At 37.2% G+C, this 16,501-nt stretch overlaps 1 protein-coding gene across 9 annotated transcripts in view; it reads left to right on the top strand.

Annotated features, from left to right (window-relative positions):
• Positions 1–16,501, top strand: part of LOC119559875 (maternal protein pumilio) — a 186,030-nt gene that overhangs the window by 84,020 nt on the left and 85,509 nt on the right. For 4 of the 9 annotated variants that reach the window (XM_037873083.1, XM_037873064.1, XM_037873073.1 and 1 more), the window contains exon 1: positions 4,725–5,587. The exons of the other annotated variants lie outside the window; for them this stretch is intronic. In XM_037873083.1, coding sequence (XP_037729011.1) covers positions 5,444–5,587 — 144 coding nt within the window. In that variant the 5' untranslated portion in view covers positions 4,725–5,443. Of the gene's footprint in view, positions 1–4,724; positions 5,588–16,501 lie in introns of those variants that run through there. 9 annotated transcript variants of the gene reach the window in all.

Here is a 16,501-nt window from a genome sequence, read left to right as displayed (position 1 = left end):
TCAATTAAAAGTGTTCTTTTATTTTAATTTGATTTGTTTTTTCCGACCAAACGAAAATATCACATCCCCTGGACTATAAGAAATCGAAATAAAAAAGTACATAATTGAAAAATCATAAAAAAAAGAGAGAACGAGACAAAAACGCAAATACAAATGGTATTCAATTCGTGGAGGAAAAATGTCAAACATTGTACCAAATGTCAATTAAACATTCCACCAGGAGGAGGAGCGAGAACAAATAGATGGGTTAACAGAGAGGGATGGTGATAGGGAGGACTACTCCCCCCAGTCAACAATCAAAATCAAATTGATTTTTAATTAATTTTCGCCACATTTTTTCTCTCTTTCTGTCCTTGTCTGCCGCTCGATGTCCCACTCGCTCGGTTGCATAAAAAAAATGTGAGAAGTGATTGAAGTAAATGAATGAGAATTGCTCTGAATTGGTTGACCAAGCCACCGAGGTGGGTGTGGGTTCAATGGCGGGTTCTTGTCTTGTCAACTATTATAAATTCAATTTAGATATGCCATTCGATGAATGCCAAAAGGGCGAATGGACGGTCCGTTGGGAGACAAATGAATGATGGTTGTGCCAGCTGATGAATAGCGAATACAAAATTGGAAATGATAGTTAAAAGATGGTTGACGATAGGAGAATCTGTACATACACTTAAATTATTATCACAAAAAATTTAAAAGTGTACGAAATTCATGGAAATATATCAAATATATAAGAACATAAGATTTATATGATGAATTTACAGGGATACTATATTTTTAAAACAAATTTTCATGGAGATATACACAATATTTTATATTTATTTTTATTATCTCAGCAGCTCTTCAAAATATATGTTCTCCCTGACGCCCGGCAAACAACATGGCAAACCACAAATACAGTAATCCCTATCTAAACTTTGGCCAAAAGCCAACTACAAACTTTTTCGTATAACCCTTTTTTATGTTATAACCAACACCAACTGTTCTGAAAAAAGTTGCACCCAAATAAATTGTGGAATATTTCGTATTTATTTGAGGACGTTATTCAATTACCTGACAACCCTGCCACTCGACTCCACCGACTGACACACTTGAAACTTCAGTGCAACACCCACCCACCCGTTGCCACGCCCCCCTTTTGATAGTGCGCCCCCTTCTGACGTATCTGGTAGGGCACTTCACTTTGGTGTGAATTGCAAATGAAATGCATTGTGGGTGAGATATATGTACAGGGCGAGTCACACACGCATGCAGGCGTTGACTTAACGTTATCGATAGGCCCTTGACAGGCTAAACGAATTTATTTTACAAAACAAAACCGTTGGCACCATCTATAGTTTAGGGGAAAATTTTTATAGAGAGGAATGAAGTGAAATATGTCATGTGAAAATAGAATTGAGAAGAAAAGGTATGGGCGAGGAACAAATTCCATTTAAAAAAATACCTTTGATGTAGGTTATTGAAACGTAAGATAGTTTATCACTGCTGCAATTAATAACTTTAAAATACCTATCCTACATAAGCACAGAGAGAAATATCCAAGAACATTGTTCTTGAATTGAGAACATTCGTTCTTAAAAACCGTGTAAGAACGAAATGGTGAGAAGAGAAAAGTTGAATTGACTTTATTTAACAACTTTTAAGTATACACTACGGACTGAACTAATAGTTTATTTGTGGAGATATACAATATATATAAATACCGCCAATTGAACTTGATTCGAGCAAAATAAAAACATTTTCAACTCAGATGAGGACGTCAGAATTTTCTCTGTGAGGGTATGCTAAACGTGTTTGAAAATCCACTTATGTAAAAGCACTCATTTTAAGGAATTATCTTCTGTGAGAATATGCAATTCAAGTCTTAGTTGCTAATTGCTAGGGCATAAAAAGGAAAACCCCAAGGAACTAAGCTGGGTATTATGGCTTCTTCTCCTTTTATGGCTCATTACAAAGTATGAAATCTGTAGAGTCAAGTCGAAGGACCGAGCTGGCCAAAATGCAGTTAGGCAGGTCGTGGTAGCTTGAAAATATTTTTAGGCCAAGAACCCGATCAACGCTAATGATGACGATGATGCTTGATCATAATGATCTCATATGGTTTTTGTTGCCATCTGAACTGAACGTAATTCGTGCGGTGAACGAACTCCCCAATCAAAGTGGTTTGACTGGAATACAAAGGTAGTAGGTGCCCAAAGAGCCGAAAGAGAGGGCAGCTAAAAGATAGAGAGAGATGGGGAGCTTGACAGGCAGCTTTTTTGAATGTCATTGTCGGGGTTTTGGCGAGAGCGGGAGATCACTATTGTCTCTCCATCTCTCTCCCTCTCTCGGTTTGCATAATTTTCTTGGGGGCCAGCTTCTTCTTCTTCTTCTTTCTCTGTGCTAATTTCTCATGTGCTGCGTGCAATGAACTTGTGAGCTAGAAAAAAAAAGAAGGAAGCAAAATAATATAACCAAACAAACTAGAAACTACCGCTTAATTACCGATACCATGTTGCAGCAACATGTTTACGGCAACAAGTTGTTGCCGCTGTCGGTTTGGATTTGTGCTAAATGCAGTTCCTGCACTTGCAAAAAACCAGAATAATAATTGAGTTCTGGGGAAAAATTCTTTATAGAGCTAGTACTGTTAGTACTGCAAAAACATTCTATTGTACTCTTTTTACCATTACCTTAGGATTTATTTTTACAAATATTGCGGTTCATTGAAAATACATTTAGTATTATTTTTTATAATAATAATATAATATAGCATTTCGATGTAAGCACAATTACGCCTTATCACGCTATGAGTGCTAAAGATAGGATAGACTTTTATTCAATACATTTCTGCATTGTTATCTCGAAAACCGTATTTTAAAATAATGATAATTTTCTACAGTGCACTCCTTGTCTCAAGAACCGTTAGATTCTTCTGAGCGGACGGCAGGAAAAGAAAGAATGTTGTTGTGCCCATTTGGGTAAATGTGGTTGATAATGGTCAAGAGGATAATGACGATGTAGATGGATATTCCATTTATTGCCAACAATTTTCCAGTTTTCATATATGGAAGAGGCCTCTAGTTTCAGGTCCCCATCCTACTTACCATCCCCCTTACTCATCGTTCTTCTCGTGCGTGAAATCGGCTTTGCTTGTTACCAAGTATTCCGTGTTTTTGTTGCGTTTTTTTTCACACTCAAAAAGCTTCAGCTTTGATGTTGCGAGGTACGAACCTTACTTAATTTGTAATTTAGTGCGCTCCGGGTTTTCGAATAATTTTTTTTTCGTTGCTGATCTGTTTCGTATTTCCCCCCACCGCCTGTTTTAACTTTTCCCCAACATTTCTCGGTTCTCGGCTTAATTTGTTTAGTCACACTTTGTTGAAGAAGTCAACAAACTCCGCATGGGTTTGCTTAATATATAATACTCTCAACTCGACGCAGTCAACGAAACTTTTTTTCGTTGCTTGGTTTATGATCATTAAAATGCTTACAAGGCGTCTGAAACTTGTCATCCAGTTGTGTATAATTAATGAAGCTCATTTTGGTTAGAATCGCTTCTACCCTTTCCTTTTTATTTTTTACCTTTTGCTTGTGATTTTTGTTGCTGGGCGAAATTAAGTTAACGGAGCTGAGAGTTGGAGTTTCTTGTATGTAAAATATGTGATTTCCCATCTTCTTTAATCTGTTGCCTTTTGAATGGGGCAAAAAGTTATACAAGATATGGATTTAAATTTCTTTTGAATTTCACCATCATATAAAATATATAAATAAATAATTCAAGTTCAAGCAATAAATTTGCATTGACTGCCTTTCAGTATAGAGCCATTATTATCATGGGTTCTTGATGACTGTATTTGTTGTTATTTCATAATATTTGATCATAGCTGAATAACTTATATGCCACCTAAAACAAAACCTTACATTCAAATTACACTATGTTTTTTTTTACTCCGCAGCCAGAAAAAAATGTAAAAATGAAGAAATTTAAGGGTTAGTAATGCTCAAAGAGTAGCTTATTATAATGATTTAAACAAGAAGTCACAATTATTCCCGGAAAGTTATATAGTATTTATCTAAAGGATTTTATTTGTTACAAAATTCTAGGTAAAAGGAAACTCGCAGCAGCTTGTTATCTTTCCGTTCTAAAGAACTTCTTAGCCCCTGGAAGCCTTATAAATGTACCTTATTGTATGCGCCTTTGGGCAACCTGTTAACGTTCTGTATTTCTCCGAATTTGCCGCTTTTTCTTCAGCGGAAGTGGCGAACAAAAACAGTGCATACATTTATCTATGCAGCTCACACCGCCCACAAAACCCACCCATCACCCACCACCCACCGCCTCCGCCCTTTAACCTTGTGGTGATTTTCTACAAAAGATAACTGCGCTTTTCCTTGCGGCAGCTGGCAATGCCGTACTCTCTTCTCTTCTACCATGAGACTAGTCTTTTGATTTTGTATAAGAGTTCGCTCAACTCTCCAAGGGAAAAAGCAACAGTTCGCTCTCTGTGATTTCACGACCTCTCTTTTATTTTTGGGGTGTGCCGCCGCGGCGGAAAAACGTCAACAACAAGTGTTTTCCCTCAATTCTACAAAGCAAAAGAGACTCTCTTCTACCCAATTCTCTTCTAATATATTGCATTCTTCGGCTCTCCACTTCGTTTCGGTTCGTTTCTTTTCGGCTTCGGCTTTGACATCGGCTTGTGGCTTCGGCTTCGCTCGTTTTATTTGGCCAAGTTGGAAAATCAGCCACATTCGAAATCAGTTCGCGATGGAAATTTGAACACAACGGTTGTCTCCGCGCATCTCGTTTCCGTTTTACAATTCGTCGTAGTCGCCGTTTTCGTGGTTTATTTATCGCGCTGAATAAATTCAAGCAACTAGCAATAAGTGTTTGACCACAGCATCCAACATTGTACAACAATTGTGCCTCCCAAAACCAAAAAAAAAACAAAAAACAAACAAAATAAATACCTACAAAACAAAAAACCCCAAAAGTGTCTGAGAAATATTACCCCAAAACAAAAAATAAAAATTGCTGGATGGATTGTGCGTGTCGTTTAATTGATTTCAAGGATTGCCAAATGGCAAAAGTAAATTGAAACTGTCGTCGTTGTCGTCGTGGTCCGGGGATTAAAAGTGCAGATTATAACACGCAGAAGGAGAAGAGCTCCCATCCGGTGTCCTCTCATCGTTATTGTGGCCGCAGTGTCACGTCTGGCAAAGAGATTGGGCTTCAATTTAATTGAAACCCAAAGGGAAATTAAAAATTAAATTCAAAAAAAAAAAACCATAACAATTTCGTGAGCAGTTTAATCACAAGTGATTGAACCTCACAAAAAAAAAAAACAAAAACAAAACAGTGAAGTTCCATTTCGCTTGTCCGGCACAATTAGCCGGAAAGTGTTGCTAAGTACCATAAACAGCAACTATAACAACTATTATCGGAGATACGGGCGCTAGCAAGATGGTGGTTTTAGAAACTGCCAGCGCCCTTTTGGGCGGCCCATACGCCCAAGGCGCCCCCGCCTTGAAAATGGTGCATAAACGCTACATTGGATTACATCAGTGGCTGGGACCAATACGCACCAAAGAGCTAAAGGAGCATATTGTAAGTTCCGCCCAACCCGAAAACATCTGTCGATAAGAAAATGATTCACTGATCTGAAATACTTTCGAAACGATTAGTTCATTTGCTTGAAAGAGAAAGAGTTTTATCCAACGTTGTTTCGATAAGAGTTCCCTTTTTAAAAATATGAAGTAAAGATATATTCTCTCCACCGATTTAAAAAAAAAAAAACAAAAAACAATGTAGAACTTCCCTGGGGTAAAGATAAATATAATCTTAAATAGGCGGCTTCAGAGTGACTTTCAAATTTTAAATATTATTAAAATAAAATATTTAAAGCTGTGTAGAGACAAACCCACTGTATAATTTTCATATGTGAGGCTTGAGTGAGTCAATAATGTAAAATTGTTTTAACATGAAATCAGAACGAAGCAAAGAACAGAAATATTTGCTCAAGAAATAAAAACACTGATAAAGATACAGATTCCTATGAAAAATATGGGTTGTAAAAAAGGTTTAAGATAGATAACTTCTAATACAACTTCAACTTTTTCTACAGTCTATTTTCTTTTATAAAACTACCGATTCTAATTCGATATTCTATATCAAAATCCCCACCCACGAAGTCAATAATTGCAGTATCTTGCAACTGTTTCCGTTGATTGTTTTCTTGATTGTTGTTGTTATTTGTATGGTACATTTTCCGCACAGTTTGGATTTCAATTGGCGATTTCGTATTTGGATGGGTGATTGATTGGCACATTGATTGATTATTTTAGTATAGGGCCAAATCTCTTTATTTACGCTTTGAATGGCATGCAACTTTTTGCATACTCATTTCTCCAATAGGATAACACAGTTAAAATCCGAAGAATCTGCGGCAGAAGAAACTGCCCTAATCTTCGGCGCAAGACTAATGAGGTTCAATGTTAGTAATTTTCCCACTGTGTGTATGCGTCTTTTTTGCGTCTGGTTATGGGTTCTATTTTTCCCACTTTTTTTTTTTTTTATTAGATAACCAGAGAGACCGAAAGGTAAGCGAAGAGTTCACTCTTGGCTCTAATTAATGTGGGTGCCTGTGTGCGTTGGTCGGTGAATTTATGGCCCAGGCTTAAATAGCATATGAATTATGCTTTGGGCCAGAACCCAAAGTGGGAGGAGCACAGAAATAGAGTGGAGGCGAGATAGAAGAGAGAGTGCATTTTCCAATTGAGTGATTTATGCGCTTTGAAAATCCCTGTAAAGTGACTAAAACAGTATACTATGGAATGGGAGAGGGTTATAGAGTACATTATCATCACCGTAGTCGATGCATAATCACAGTGCACTCTCGCTGTAAACAACATTCGAATGTTGTTTACCCACATTTGGCCCCCCAAAAAGGAGCTAAATAATAAATGTTTATAATTTGTTAAGCCTTCCTGGGCAATCTGCTAACCTTAGCAGCATCACCTCACATTTCCTATATTGCCTCAAAATCACACACATATTACGTATTCGACATGTGTTGCGCACTCAGGTTTCCATTTCTCTAGCTGCATCACAAAACCAACCGAACTGACTGACTGCCTGACGCATTTCAAAGTGCATAACCAAGTACTCAGTTCAGTTATGGCCAAAAGGGGCCAAACAGGAGGAGGAGTAGTGGTTCATATTCAAATGTTACTAAGCTCTTGCCTGTTACTTGGGGTTATTGTTTAGGGGCAAAAAGAGGGTGATCTGGGGGGTCCAAATGAGAGATGTCATTGTCAAGTGCCTGTGACACTCTGACGGTAATTAGATGGAAATTTTAGCCAAAGAACAGAGGCGAACGGAATGGTGTGAATTCGTTATGCAAATGGAAATGGATTTTATGGATCCATTGGATTAGGCTACAGTCAGATGGTGGGGAGAAAACACACCAGATATATTTGGAACTTAATATCACTAATTATATTAGGTTAGCAAGATTGTTTAAAACGTTTTTAACCTAGAGAGGTTATTTTCCCTTATTTCTAGTAACTCCATTCTATTTTCCAAGTATCACTCTCCGTATTTTTGCCTTCTCGTTCCTTAATTTCCAACTGCCTGGGTAACTTTTCAAATAGATTAACTTCCAGCCAAACTTCTCGACAACTGCAATCTGCTGCTCTCATGTCTCCAGTTGACCTGCTTAAAAGGCCCACAGAACCGCAGAACCGCAGGCAGCCTGGGGCAACAGCTGTCGTGGGTTTTCAACCACCTCGAACCCCAATTTATTCCCTCATTCCTAAGCCACAACACCGCCAACCAGCATCCACTATCCACTAACACCCCCTTTGGCAGTCAGTGGGTTAACCTCCACAAGTGGCCATGATGCCTAAGATGCTCGCATCTATCTATCCGTCTTGTCTTGTCCAACTGCAACTTGAAAACTTCACACAAGTTAAACACTGAAAAGGGCTCAAGGCGTACAGCAAGAGGCTTTTCTCCAAACTCCAAGAGGGAAAAACTTATCATCTTGTTGTTGCTGTTGCCCTTTTCTAAATGTCATTACATGAGTTGCCCTCCCAGTCGCTCCTTTAACTTGGTTTTCCATTTTTCCTATCTTTTTTTTTCTTATATTTTTTATCCAACTGCAACTTTGCCTGCAAATCGTTGTGTTGCCTCCGATTTCCTCTATCTCTCGGCACTTTTCCACGGTTCTGCTCAAGTGCATTTGGGTTATGCTAAAAACGAAGAAAAAAAAGAGATATATAATAGGGGGAGTTGTAGGAAGCGAAGAAGCTCAAGCAACGCATCTCTTGTTCGACGGAACGTAATCAATTAAATCACGCAACTTTCTATGAAATTAGTCCAGCCCAGCTAATTCAAACTAGCGATCATGACTTCTGATTGTTCAGCCGTCTTTGTGGTTGTTTTTTGCACTCTGCAGTTATTATTCTCGGTTTTCCACCTTAATCCAGATTCTTCTTAGTCTTTACTGCATCAGGGGTATTGCGTTTTTCTTGGGGGATTTTAAATACCCTTTTTTTTTAAAAACACTTAGGATTTTTTGAATAATAAGAAAAAAATACTTAAAATTACAAAAACAAAATTATTATAGTATAAAGAAAAAAATAAATAGTTATATATTTTTAGATTTATTTTTAAAATGAAAGTTTTAAAATCATGAGGGAAAATTGTTTCCTTTTTGGGTTGGGATACGCTTTTTCAAAATTAACAATTTTTTTGGTTCCTTCTATATATTATTATTATTATTATAGTTTTTATACAGAAGTTTTAAGCTTTAAAGCATTTCGAATTCGTATTTCAAATTGAAAATTCCGTTGGTATTTCTTTCATTTGCTCGTCTTTCTCTGCTTGCCTTGCAAATTGCAATTTCCAAACATAATTTCAATTATGTGCCAGCGTGTGTGAGGGCCAATGCACATGTGTCTATGGATCTGCACACCTATTTGTACCCCCTTTACCTACCTTGCAACACCTGGTTTGTTGTTATATCTCTTCTTTTCGCCTATATTGCAATTTTTCGTTTCTTATTTAGCCAACATTCGTGTTTGGTTGCAGCTGCAAGTTCTCTTGCGCTCCCCTCTCATTATTTTACACCCTTCGTAAATTAAAAGTTAATAAAAACCCACTGGTAGCTCTAATTTATTTTTAATATTTATTTTCATGTTTCTCGTACGATGAGTTTTAAATTACAGCAGAAAGAAAATTTATATGTAGAGAAAAAGAGAGCGATAGCAACTTTATTTGAGCTTCTGCTTTTTGTTGCTGCGCTGTTGTGCAGATTTTATGCATTTTTAATAAAGCAGGTGAACGGAGTAGCAGAATTTCCCGTTGGCAGCGGTGAAAATTGCAGCAAATTAGGTGCTATGGATTCTCATTCGGCGATGTGGAGGGTGAAACAGCCAGGCGGATGGAAGATGAGACCACGGTTTTCCCCCAATCCCTAGATATTTGCGATGTGTGGAAGGAAAACTGCGGTATTAACGACTTTATGTGCAGCTATGGAGCAGTCGGAAAAACTCGATGCAATGCAGAGGGTAGGGGGCGGTGAAAATCGGGGGAAAATGCGAACACCAAAGAGAAAAGATTGTGGATAAGTTTGGTTTTGATTCAGTTTATTTAAGTATTTTTTCTTTTTGCCTTTTTTGGTACGTGGCTTGGTTCAGATTTGGTTGGGTTGTGTTTTTCATTTGGCATGCAGGTGAAAACTGGAGCAAGTTTAAAAAGGGGAAATTCGAACGGATGCACGAGAAAATGATGGAGATGGAGGGTATTTTTAGCGTAATGAAGAATTGCGAACAAAAATGTTTAATTATAGACGAATTCCAAAGGAGTTTCATATTGTAAAAGCAAAGGATTTTTCCAAAAGTATTGTATTTCTCTTTATTCCTTAATCCCTCCACCACCCATAACTTCATTAAACTTTAGCTTGTAACCTTGCTTTCGAGTTTTCCAGCAACATTGTCAATTTTACGAGCTCCTAAGACTTTGAGAACTAATCCCATCGAATGCAGGCCATCAACTGCATTCGGAACGATTTTCCACCTGTGTCCAAGAGTTTGCCATTTTCCACCTGCCGCCCATTTTTCCTGAGAGTTCGGTAATGAACTTAACTCAATCGCAATATCCAGCCATTCGAACTGCACACTGCAATCGATTGCAAGTCATTATATAGTTTTTTTCCCCCGAACGGAGGGAATTTTTTAATTAATTTTCTGTCAACGCTTGCAGAAAAATAATCGAGAAGAAAATCTCTGGAAGACGACGGACAAAAGGTATCAAAAATCTCTCGTTTTATATAATTGTGTCCCAGGTCCAGTGTCCAGTCACGTGTTTCAATTTCGTTAAACGAGTGGCGACAAGGAGGAGCAAACAATAAAGTTATTAACAACATGTGTTGTCTGTCGTCGACAAATTTATACCATCATATTTTCCGCATTTGCTCCCCTGAAGAGTTTCATTTGCGAATCGGACAACATCTTGATCTTATGACTTAAAGTTGTGAATGGCTTAAAGCTGATGTAAAGGGAATGTTTTCGGTTGGGTTTAGTAAAACTGAAAGGTTCAGTAACTTGATTATCTCATGAAAGAGCAAATGAAAGCAAAAAGTCAGACCAGGAAAGCAGAAAAATCATTTTTGGATTCCAAGAAGTTTGGCGAATCGGAAGGGAACCAAAAAGTTCTACAGAAATGACAATATCACTGTGGAAAAAACATACAAATAATGAAAGTTGATTTGATTTTTATGCTGTGGTTAGATAAATAGTTGTTTAAAATTATTTGTCTTATGATTTTATAGATAATGTATAACAATGAGGGAAATAATTTTCTATGTAAGTTTACGAAATACCTCTTTTTTTAAATGATTAATTATTTTTTATTCTGATAAGTAGAGCTGATGCGGTAAACATGTAGATCCATTGGACGAGCTTATCTATCTTTAAAAGTAAGATTCCTTATAAAAAGTATTTTCCCTGAGTGCAAGAGGAGTATAATCCAGCACCACAGTTTTTGACATACTCCCATTGATATCTCATGACGTCGAACCTGAAGCTCAAACTGAAACTGAAGTTTTGAGGTAGGAGTTGTTTGTGTTTTGGCAACTCAGCGGTGGGGCTCAGCTTCAAATTTCCACCAGCCACCGAGTTTTGGCACATGAATTTGAATTCAAAGTGACAGCAGAGAAAACCGGCGAAGAACACCGAGAGATAGAAACAGAAACAGCCAAAAAAGAGGAGAAATCTTGAGTGAAAAGTTTTTTCTTCAGCTCAGACTGCAAATTGGGTTAATTAAAAACTGCTCGAGGTCATACGTAAGTCATAGCCAAAAAAAACGGTGGAAAATGGGAACCATAAAACCAGACAAAAAAGAACAGAACGCTGCTAAAAAGATGTGACAAACTTTTTCAATTAAACTTAATTCTCATTTTTCCCCCAACGCTCATCTTTTGCTGCCACTTTTTTCCAGCTGCGCTTTAAACGCCTGACAAAAAAGCGTCACAAATTGAATTTTGATCGATATATAATGCATAGACCCGAAGGATAAGTTCGTCGACGAGGGGGAAAAGCTGTAGGCATGGAAAGCAAAATGACAGCAAATTAGCAGAGGCATGAAAAAGGTCGCACCGAAACGGGAAAACTGCTGGAAAAAAGCTGGGATGAAAAGTTTATTCTTACTTTTCTTTTTCGCTATCTCCCTCTGCGAACGTTTAAAGAAGTGAGGAAAACATATAAATGGAATGTAGATAGATAACTTCTAGGCTCGATGACTGAGATAATTGGAATATCTCAGGGAGAGGTGTTAAAAAATATTTACATATATTAAAGAATTTATGGGAACCAAGCCTGGATGTTTAATGAAAGGGAAACTTGAGATTCATTCAATAAGAAATACCATAAAGCATAAAACACCCAAGCTTTTAACACCTTTCGCTGGCGTTACATCCACTAAATAAAAATTCCTTTGACACTTGCGATAGCCAAAAATTTCGCCTCCATTTTTTTCGCCTCTTCAATTGAATGTTTGACACACAAAACACAGACAACGAACTCTTTTCTATTCAAATCAGCTTTTGCCGAAAGTTTTTGATATTTTTCTCAGTTTTCTATTGCTTAATTTTGAAACATGTTAAACACTTAACAAAATTACAAAAAAAGAAATGTAGGAGTAAAGTAGAAAATTCACGCGCCAGTTTATTGAACCATGCACACATATCAGTGGTGGGATGGGGTACAACCAAAAAAAAAAGAGAATTCCTTTTTCCGACATGCAAAAAATGTTTGAATGAAAAGTAAGCAAAAGTAGCCGCCGTTTGCTCCTCCGCCAATTTTCCGCCGCCCCTCGGAAAAGTTCCCCAAAGAGTTTTCCCCCTATTTTCCCGCAGAGAGTGTCATCCATCTGCCATGCCTCTACAAATGTGCGACCATGTTACATATGCTTTTCTGGGCGTTTGTGTGTGTGTGTGTGTGTGTGTGAATTTTCCCCTTTCATCAAATGTTGGGCGCATCATTTTCCCACCCATTTCCCCCAAACCAATTCTGTCTGTGAGTCTATTTGCCAGCCGCTGTTGCATTTTGGTCTCTGTGCGCTGCATATATAAATCGATAATTTTCCGCTCAAATGTGCGGAAAATTTCGTAGCCAGGCTACAACTCCTTTTTCCATTTCCCCCCCTTTTCCCGTTTTTTTTTTATTTATTGGGTTGCCATTGCGGTGAAGCTCTCTTAGTATTTAACAATTTTAAATGGTAGAAAATTAAAAATTCTTATTTCATTATTCTAAAAATATATATTTCTACAACTACAAATGTAAATATCATTCCACAAATCATTAATTTTCGATATATAAATGAAGCAAAGAAATTGGCGCTAATATCAAAAGAACTTTGTTGTTTATTCAAGGCGCAAAAAATCTTTTAAAGTAAACCAATAAACCAATTATGCGCCAAAAGTCATAAATTTGTGTGTAAATAGTAAATATTTGAGAACATGTCTTGAATGCATGCCACCTTTATAATGATTTTTATTTGCCATTATGGTATTGGTTAACCGCCAGCAATCATATAATTATTTCACACATGTTTGCCAATTGGCTTACTCAAATATTTCCATACAACCCAAACAATTTATACTCATAATTTCTGTGTCAAAAAAAATTCAGCAAATAAAAAGCCGAATATTATGTGGCTCACTGGAAGTCAACGACCCTTCTTAAAGTAGTTTACTTCTGGTTGTGTGCGTGTGTGTTGGCCAGCTTATAAACATGTCTAAAGTCAGCTGCTGCCGGCTTAAAGTTCTTTGGCCCATGTTATTTGAATGCCACCCGTCTTTTGGCCAGTGGCTAGGAAAATCATGTTGGAAAAAATATTATGACTTGATTTCTTGGGTTTCTTATTTTTGCTGTTTCTTGTTTATTGCATGATGGCCAAGAGCTACAAGTCAGTAAGTCAATTGTCAACACTTGAAGCAGACACATTTCTTTTCTCCACATTATTATTTTTTTGCTTTTGTGGCAAGCAACTTTGGAACTGGTTTTGGTGTATATTTTATTTGATTGTTATGATTATTTGGCCATTACAAAGTTGACTAAACTTTTGGCTGATGACTGCAGAATGATTTCATTGTAATTGCTTGGAATTCGCGTGCTTCCACAAGTGGGACAGACAAAAAAGAATTTAAAAGGTTTCTAATTTATGAGATAATTATACAAAAATGCTCGCCTGTTTTAGCTGTTAAATAAATTGTTAACATGTCACTGGAATTTCAGAAAAATGATTTAATCTGTTGAATTATCGGACATCAGTTATAAGAGTTTGACCAAAAATAAATTAGATTAGGCTTGAGAATATAATAAAATAATTATCAGTAATTGTGATGTGTGTATAAAAAGGATTTTTTAAAATATTGTTTAAGGTTAAAACAAGAATTCTGCTCTTGCAATTAGTGAGATTTGTCATCAAAACGTTAACCTGTCAGAGAAAAAATAATATATACAATCAGTTCCATTGTTTTGCAATTATTTATAAAAATAATCTATTGAAATTCAAAATAACTGCAACAAAATAATTACCATTATTTATTCACGATAATTGTGATGATTTATTATGAAAAGAGGGGTTTAAAAATATTGCAAAAGTTCAAAGAAGTTCACATTTTTTTCCCGTTCTCTAGTGGTTTGTTTGTTTTTAATAAGTCTAAAGGGACAAGTTGTCGACCCAATTATGACAACAATAATGACGACGGCCACAAGAGTTCAACTTGAAACACAATTATCCAAAGGGGTTGGGCAGCCGAGCATAAAAGTATATAACAATTAAACATAAAAATGTGAAATGATAAACTCGTTTTTGTACAAATAAATTCTTCTAACCCTCCATTACTTTAATTAGTCAAATATTTAATGCACTTCTCTTTCTATGCTCCTCTTTTCCTCTTTGCTAAACCCTTTTTAGCGGGAATCCGAAGAGTAGCAAAGGGAATAGAAGGGAAATACAACAGAAAGTGGAAACATTTCCGGCTTCCGCCAAACTGTTTCCTGGCCAACGATAAAATACTTTTTTATGCCAAAGCTAATGTGTGTGTGGGGCGGGGAGGGGGCTTGGGTTCCATTTGAAAAACCTCTCGAAAACGGAGCCGTTAATTTGCGCTTTGCCTTTTGTGAAAATGGCGCATGTTTCGGTTTATTTTTTTTACCCCCTTCCTCCTATTTTAAATTTGGGTACTGATTTCTTTTTTTCTCCTTGGTTGTATTTTAAATTGTCTGCACTTAAATTGAAATTAACGAGGCGTAAATTTTTTGGTGTATGATAAAAAAAGAAGGGATACAGAAGTAGGATATTTTTTAGGACCCCGTTGCCTTGGTTTGATTCTTTGCCTTTAATTGGGCGCTAAGTGTGGAAATTTAATGCGTTTCATGTTGGGCAGCAAAAAAAAAGGAAGGGGAAAATGCCAAAAGAACGAACCCAAGAGCTGTCAGTAAGAATTATTGTGCCTGTAATGCAATGCGTGCTGCAAAGGGGGCGTGGCACATCATCACACCCACAACCGCACACTCACATAGATACACACTCACACAGACAGAAGACGACGATGCCGCCTCGGTGGAAATAAAAAGCCGCAAGGATTTATCACTTTGGCATCGCTCTCATCCCCGTGGACCCATCTCCTCCTCCATCGAGTATCTTCTGCTCTGCACTCGGCTGCTCCTTTGGTCCGAGACACATCCACATCTCATGCTAACAAGTTCTCCCCTCAACCTCAACATCCCAGCTCACTAACTGACTCTTGTGGCTGGCTTGCATGCCAGTTACTTACCTTTGGCTGGGGCAGCAGTGCAGTGAGAGAAATTCCGGAATTTAAAGAGTAATAGTGATCTTTTAAGAATAAATTTCAAAATACAGAAAATGTTAAAGAACTGCATAGAATAAAATGTTTAAGGGGGGTTAGTAATATGTTCCAAAATGATATAGGGGTAAAATATTTTACAGAGTAATATGGATCTCTTAAAAATAAATTGAAGAATTTAGAAAATATATCGGAACTACATTATATAAAATGTTTAAGGGGTAGATAAAGGGTATTAAATTTCTTTCAAATTATTATTTTAAGGATTTATAATGATCTTTTCAAAATCTACTCCAGAATCCAAAAAATGTTCCACCATTGTATAAAATGCTTAACTGGCTAATAATACGTTTCAAAATTATGTAAACAATATTTTAACATCAATATAGTCTCTTAAACTATGCAAAGATTCGGTTCTGTGTACCAAAAGTGGAAGAGTGGAGTGTGGAGAGGCAGGAGGCCAAATGAAGGATGATGAGGGGCGGGAGTCAGAGAGTTTGTGGGTGGAGATGGAAGCTTAAAATGCTCTTCTCTGCCATCTGTCGTAGCATATGTAAAAGGTATTATGGCTAAAAGCAAAAATATTGCATTCGACAGTGCAATTTGTTAGCTACGACTATTTGAATGATGTCGATGCGGAGGAGCAATGCAGAAATGGTTGGGAATTGGAGATATAATGGTTGGAGTACAGGGTAGATCTAGGGGCCCAGAGTTAGCCATATTGAGTTAAGTGCGTTTTAGATTTGATTTTGGTTTTCACCGGCATCTACCTCTTCACCCCTGTTGTGTGTTTGTTTAGTTGCACTTGTGTTCTGGCTGCTGGTGGGCACATTTCATTGATTGGTAGTTAACCCATAAGTCAGGGCATAACTACGATTTCATGTATCTACTGGATATTTTTGGCATTGGCTATGTTTTTGCTGAGGAAAATGTGTGAGGATTGGTTGAGATTTCTTGGGGATAATATACCAATAACCAAAACACCTCTTTCCTCATATTAACTATAAAGATATCTTCATTAAAAGTAAGTAAGGAGTCATAAAGGTAGCCCATAAGCGAACATCATCGTGAATCTTTTTGGAAAGCCTTCTGTGTGACAAGTATCTGTGGCAGATACATTTGGCCTGAACGTGCCCGGTACAGTG

Source organism: Drosophila subpulchrella, chromosome 3R (genome assembly GCF_014743375.2).
Source record: "Drosophila subpulchrella strain 33 F10 #4 breed RU33 chromosome 3R, RU_Dsub_v1.1 Primary Assembly, whole genome shotgun sequence".
Classification (NCBI taxonomy): Eukaryota; Metazoa; Arthropoda; class Insecta; order Diptera; family Drosophilidae; genus Drosophila; species Drosophila subpulchrella.
The sequence above is the reverse complement of the archived record's forward strand: the minus strand, read 5'-3'. Positions and strand labels throughout refer to the sequence as shown.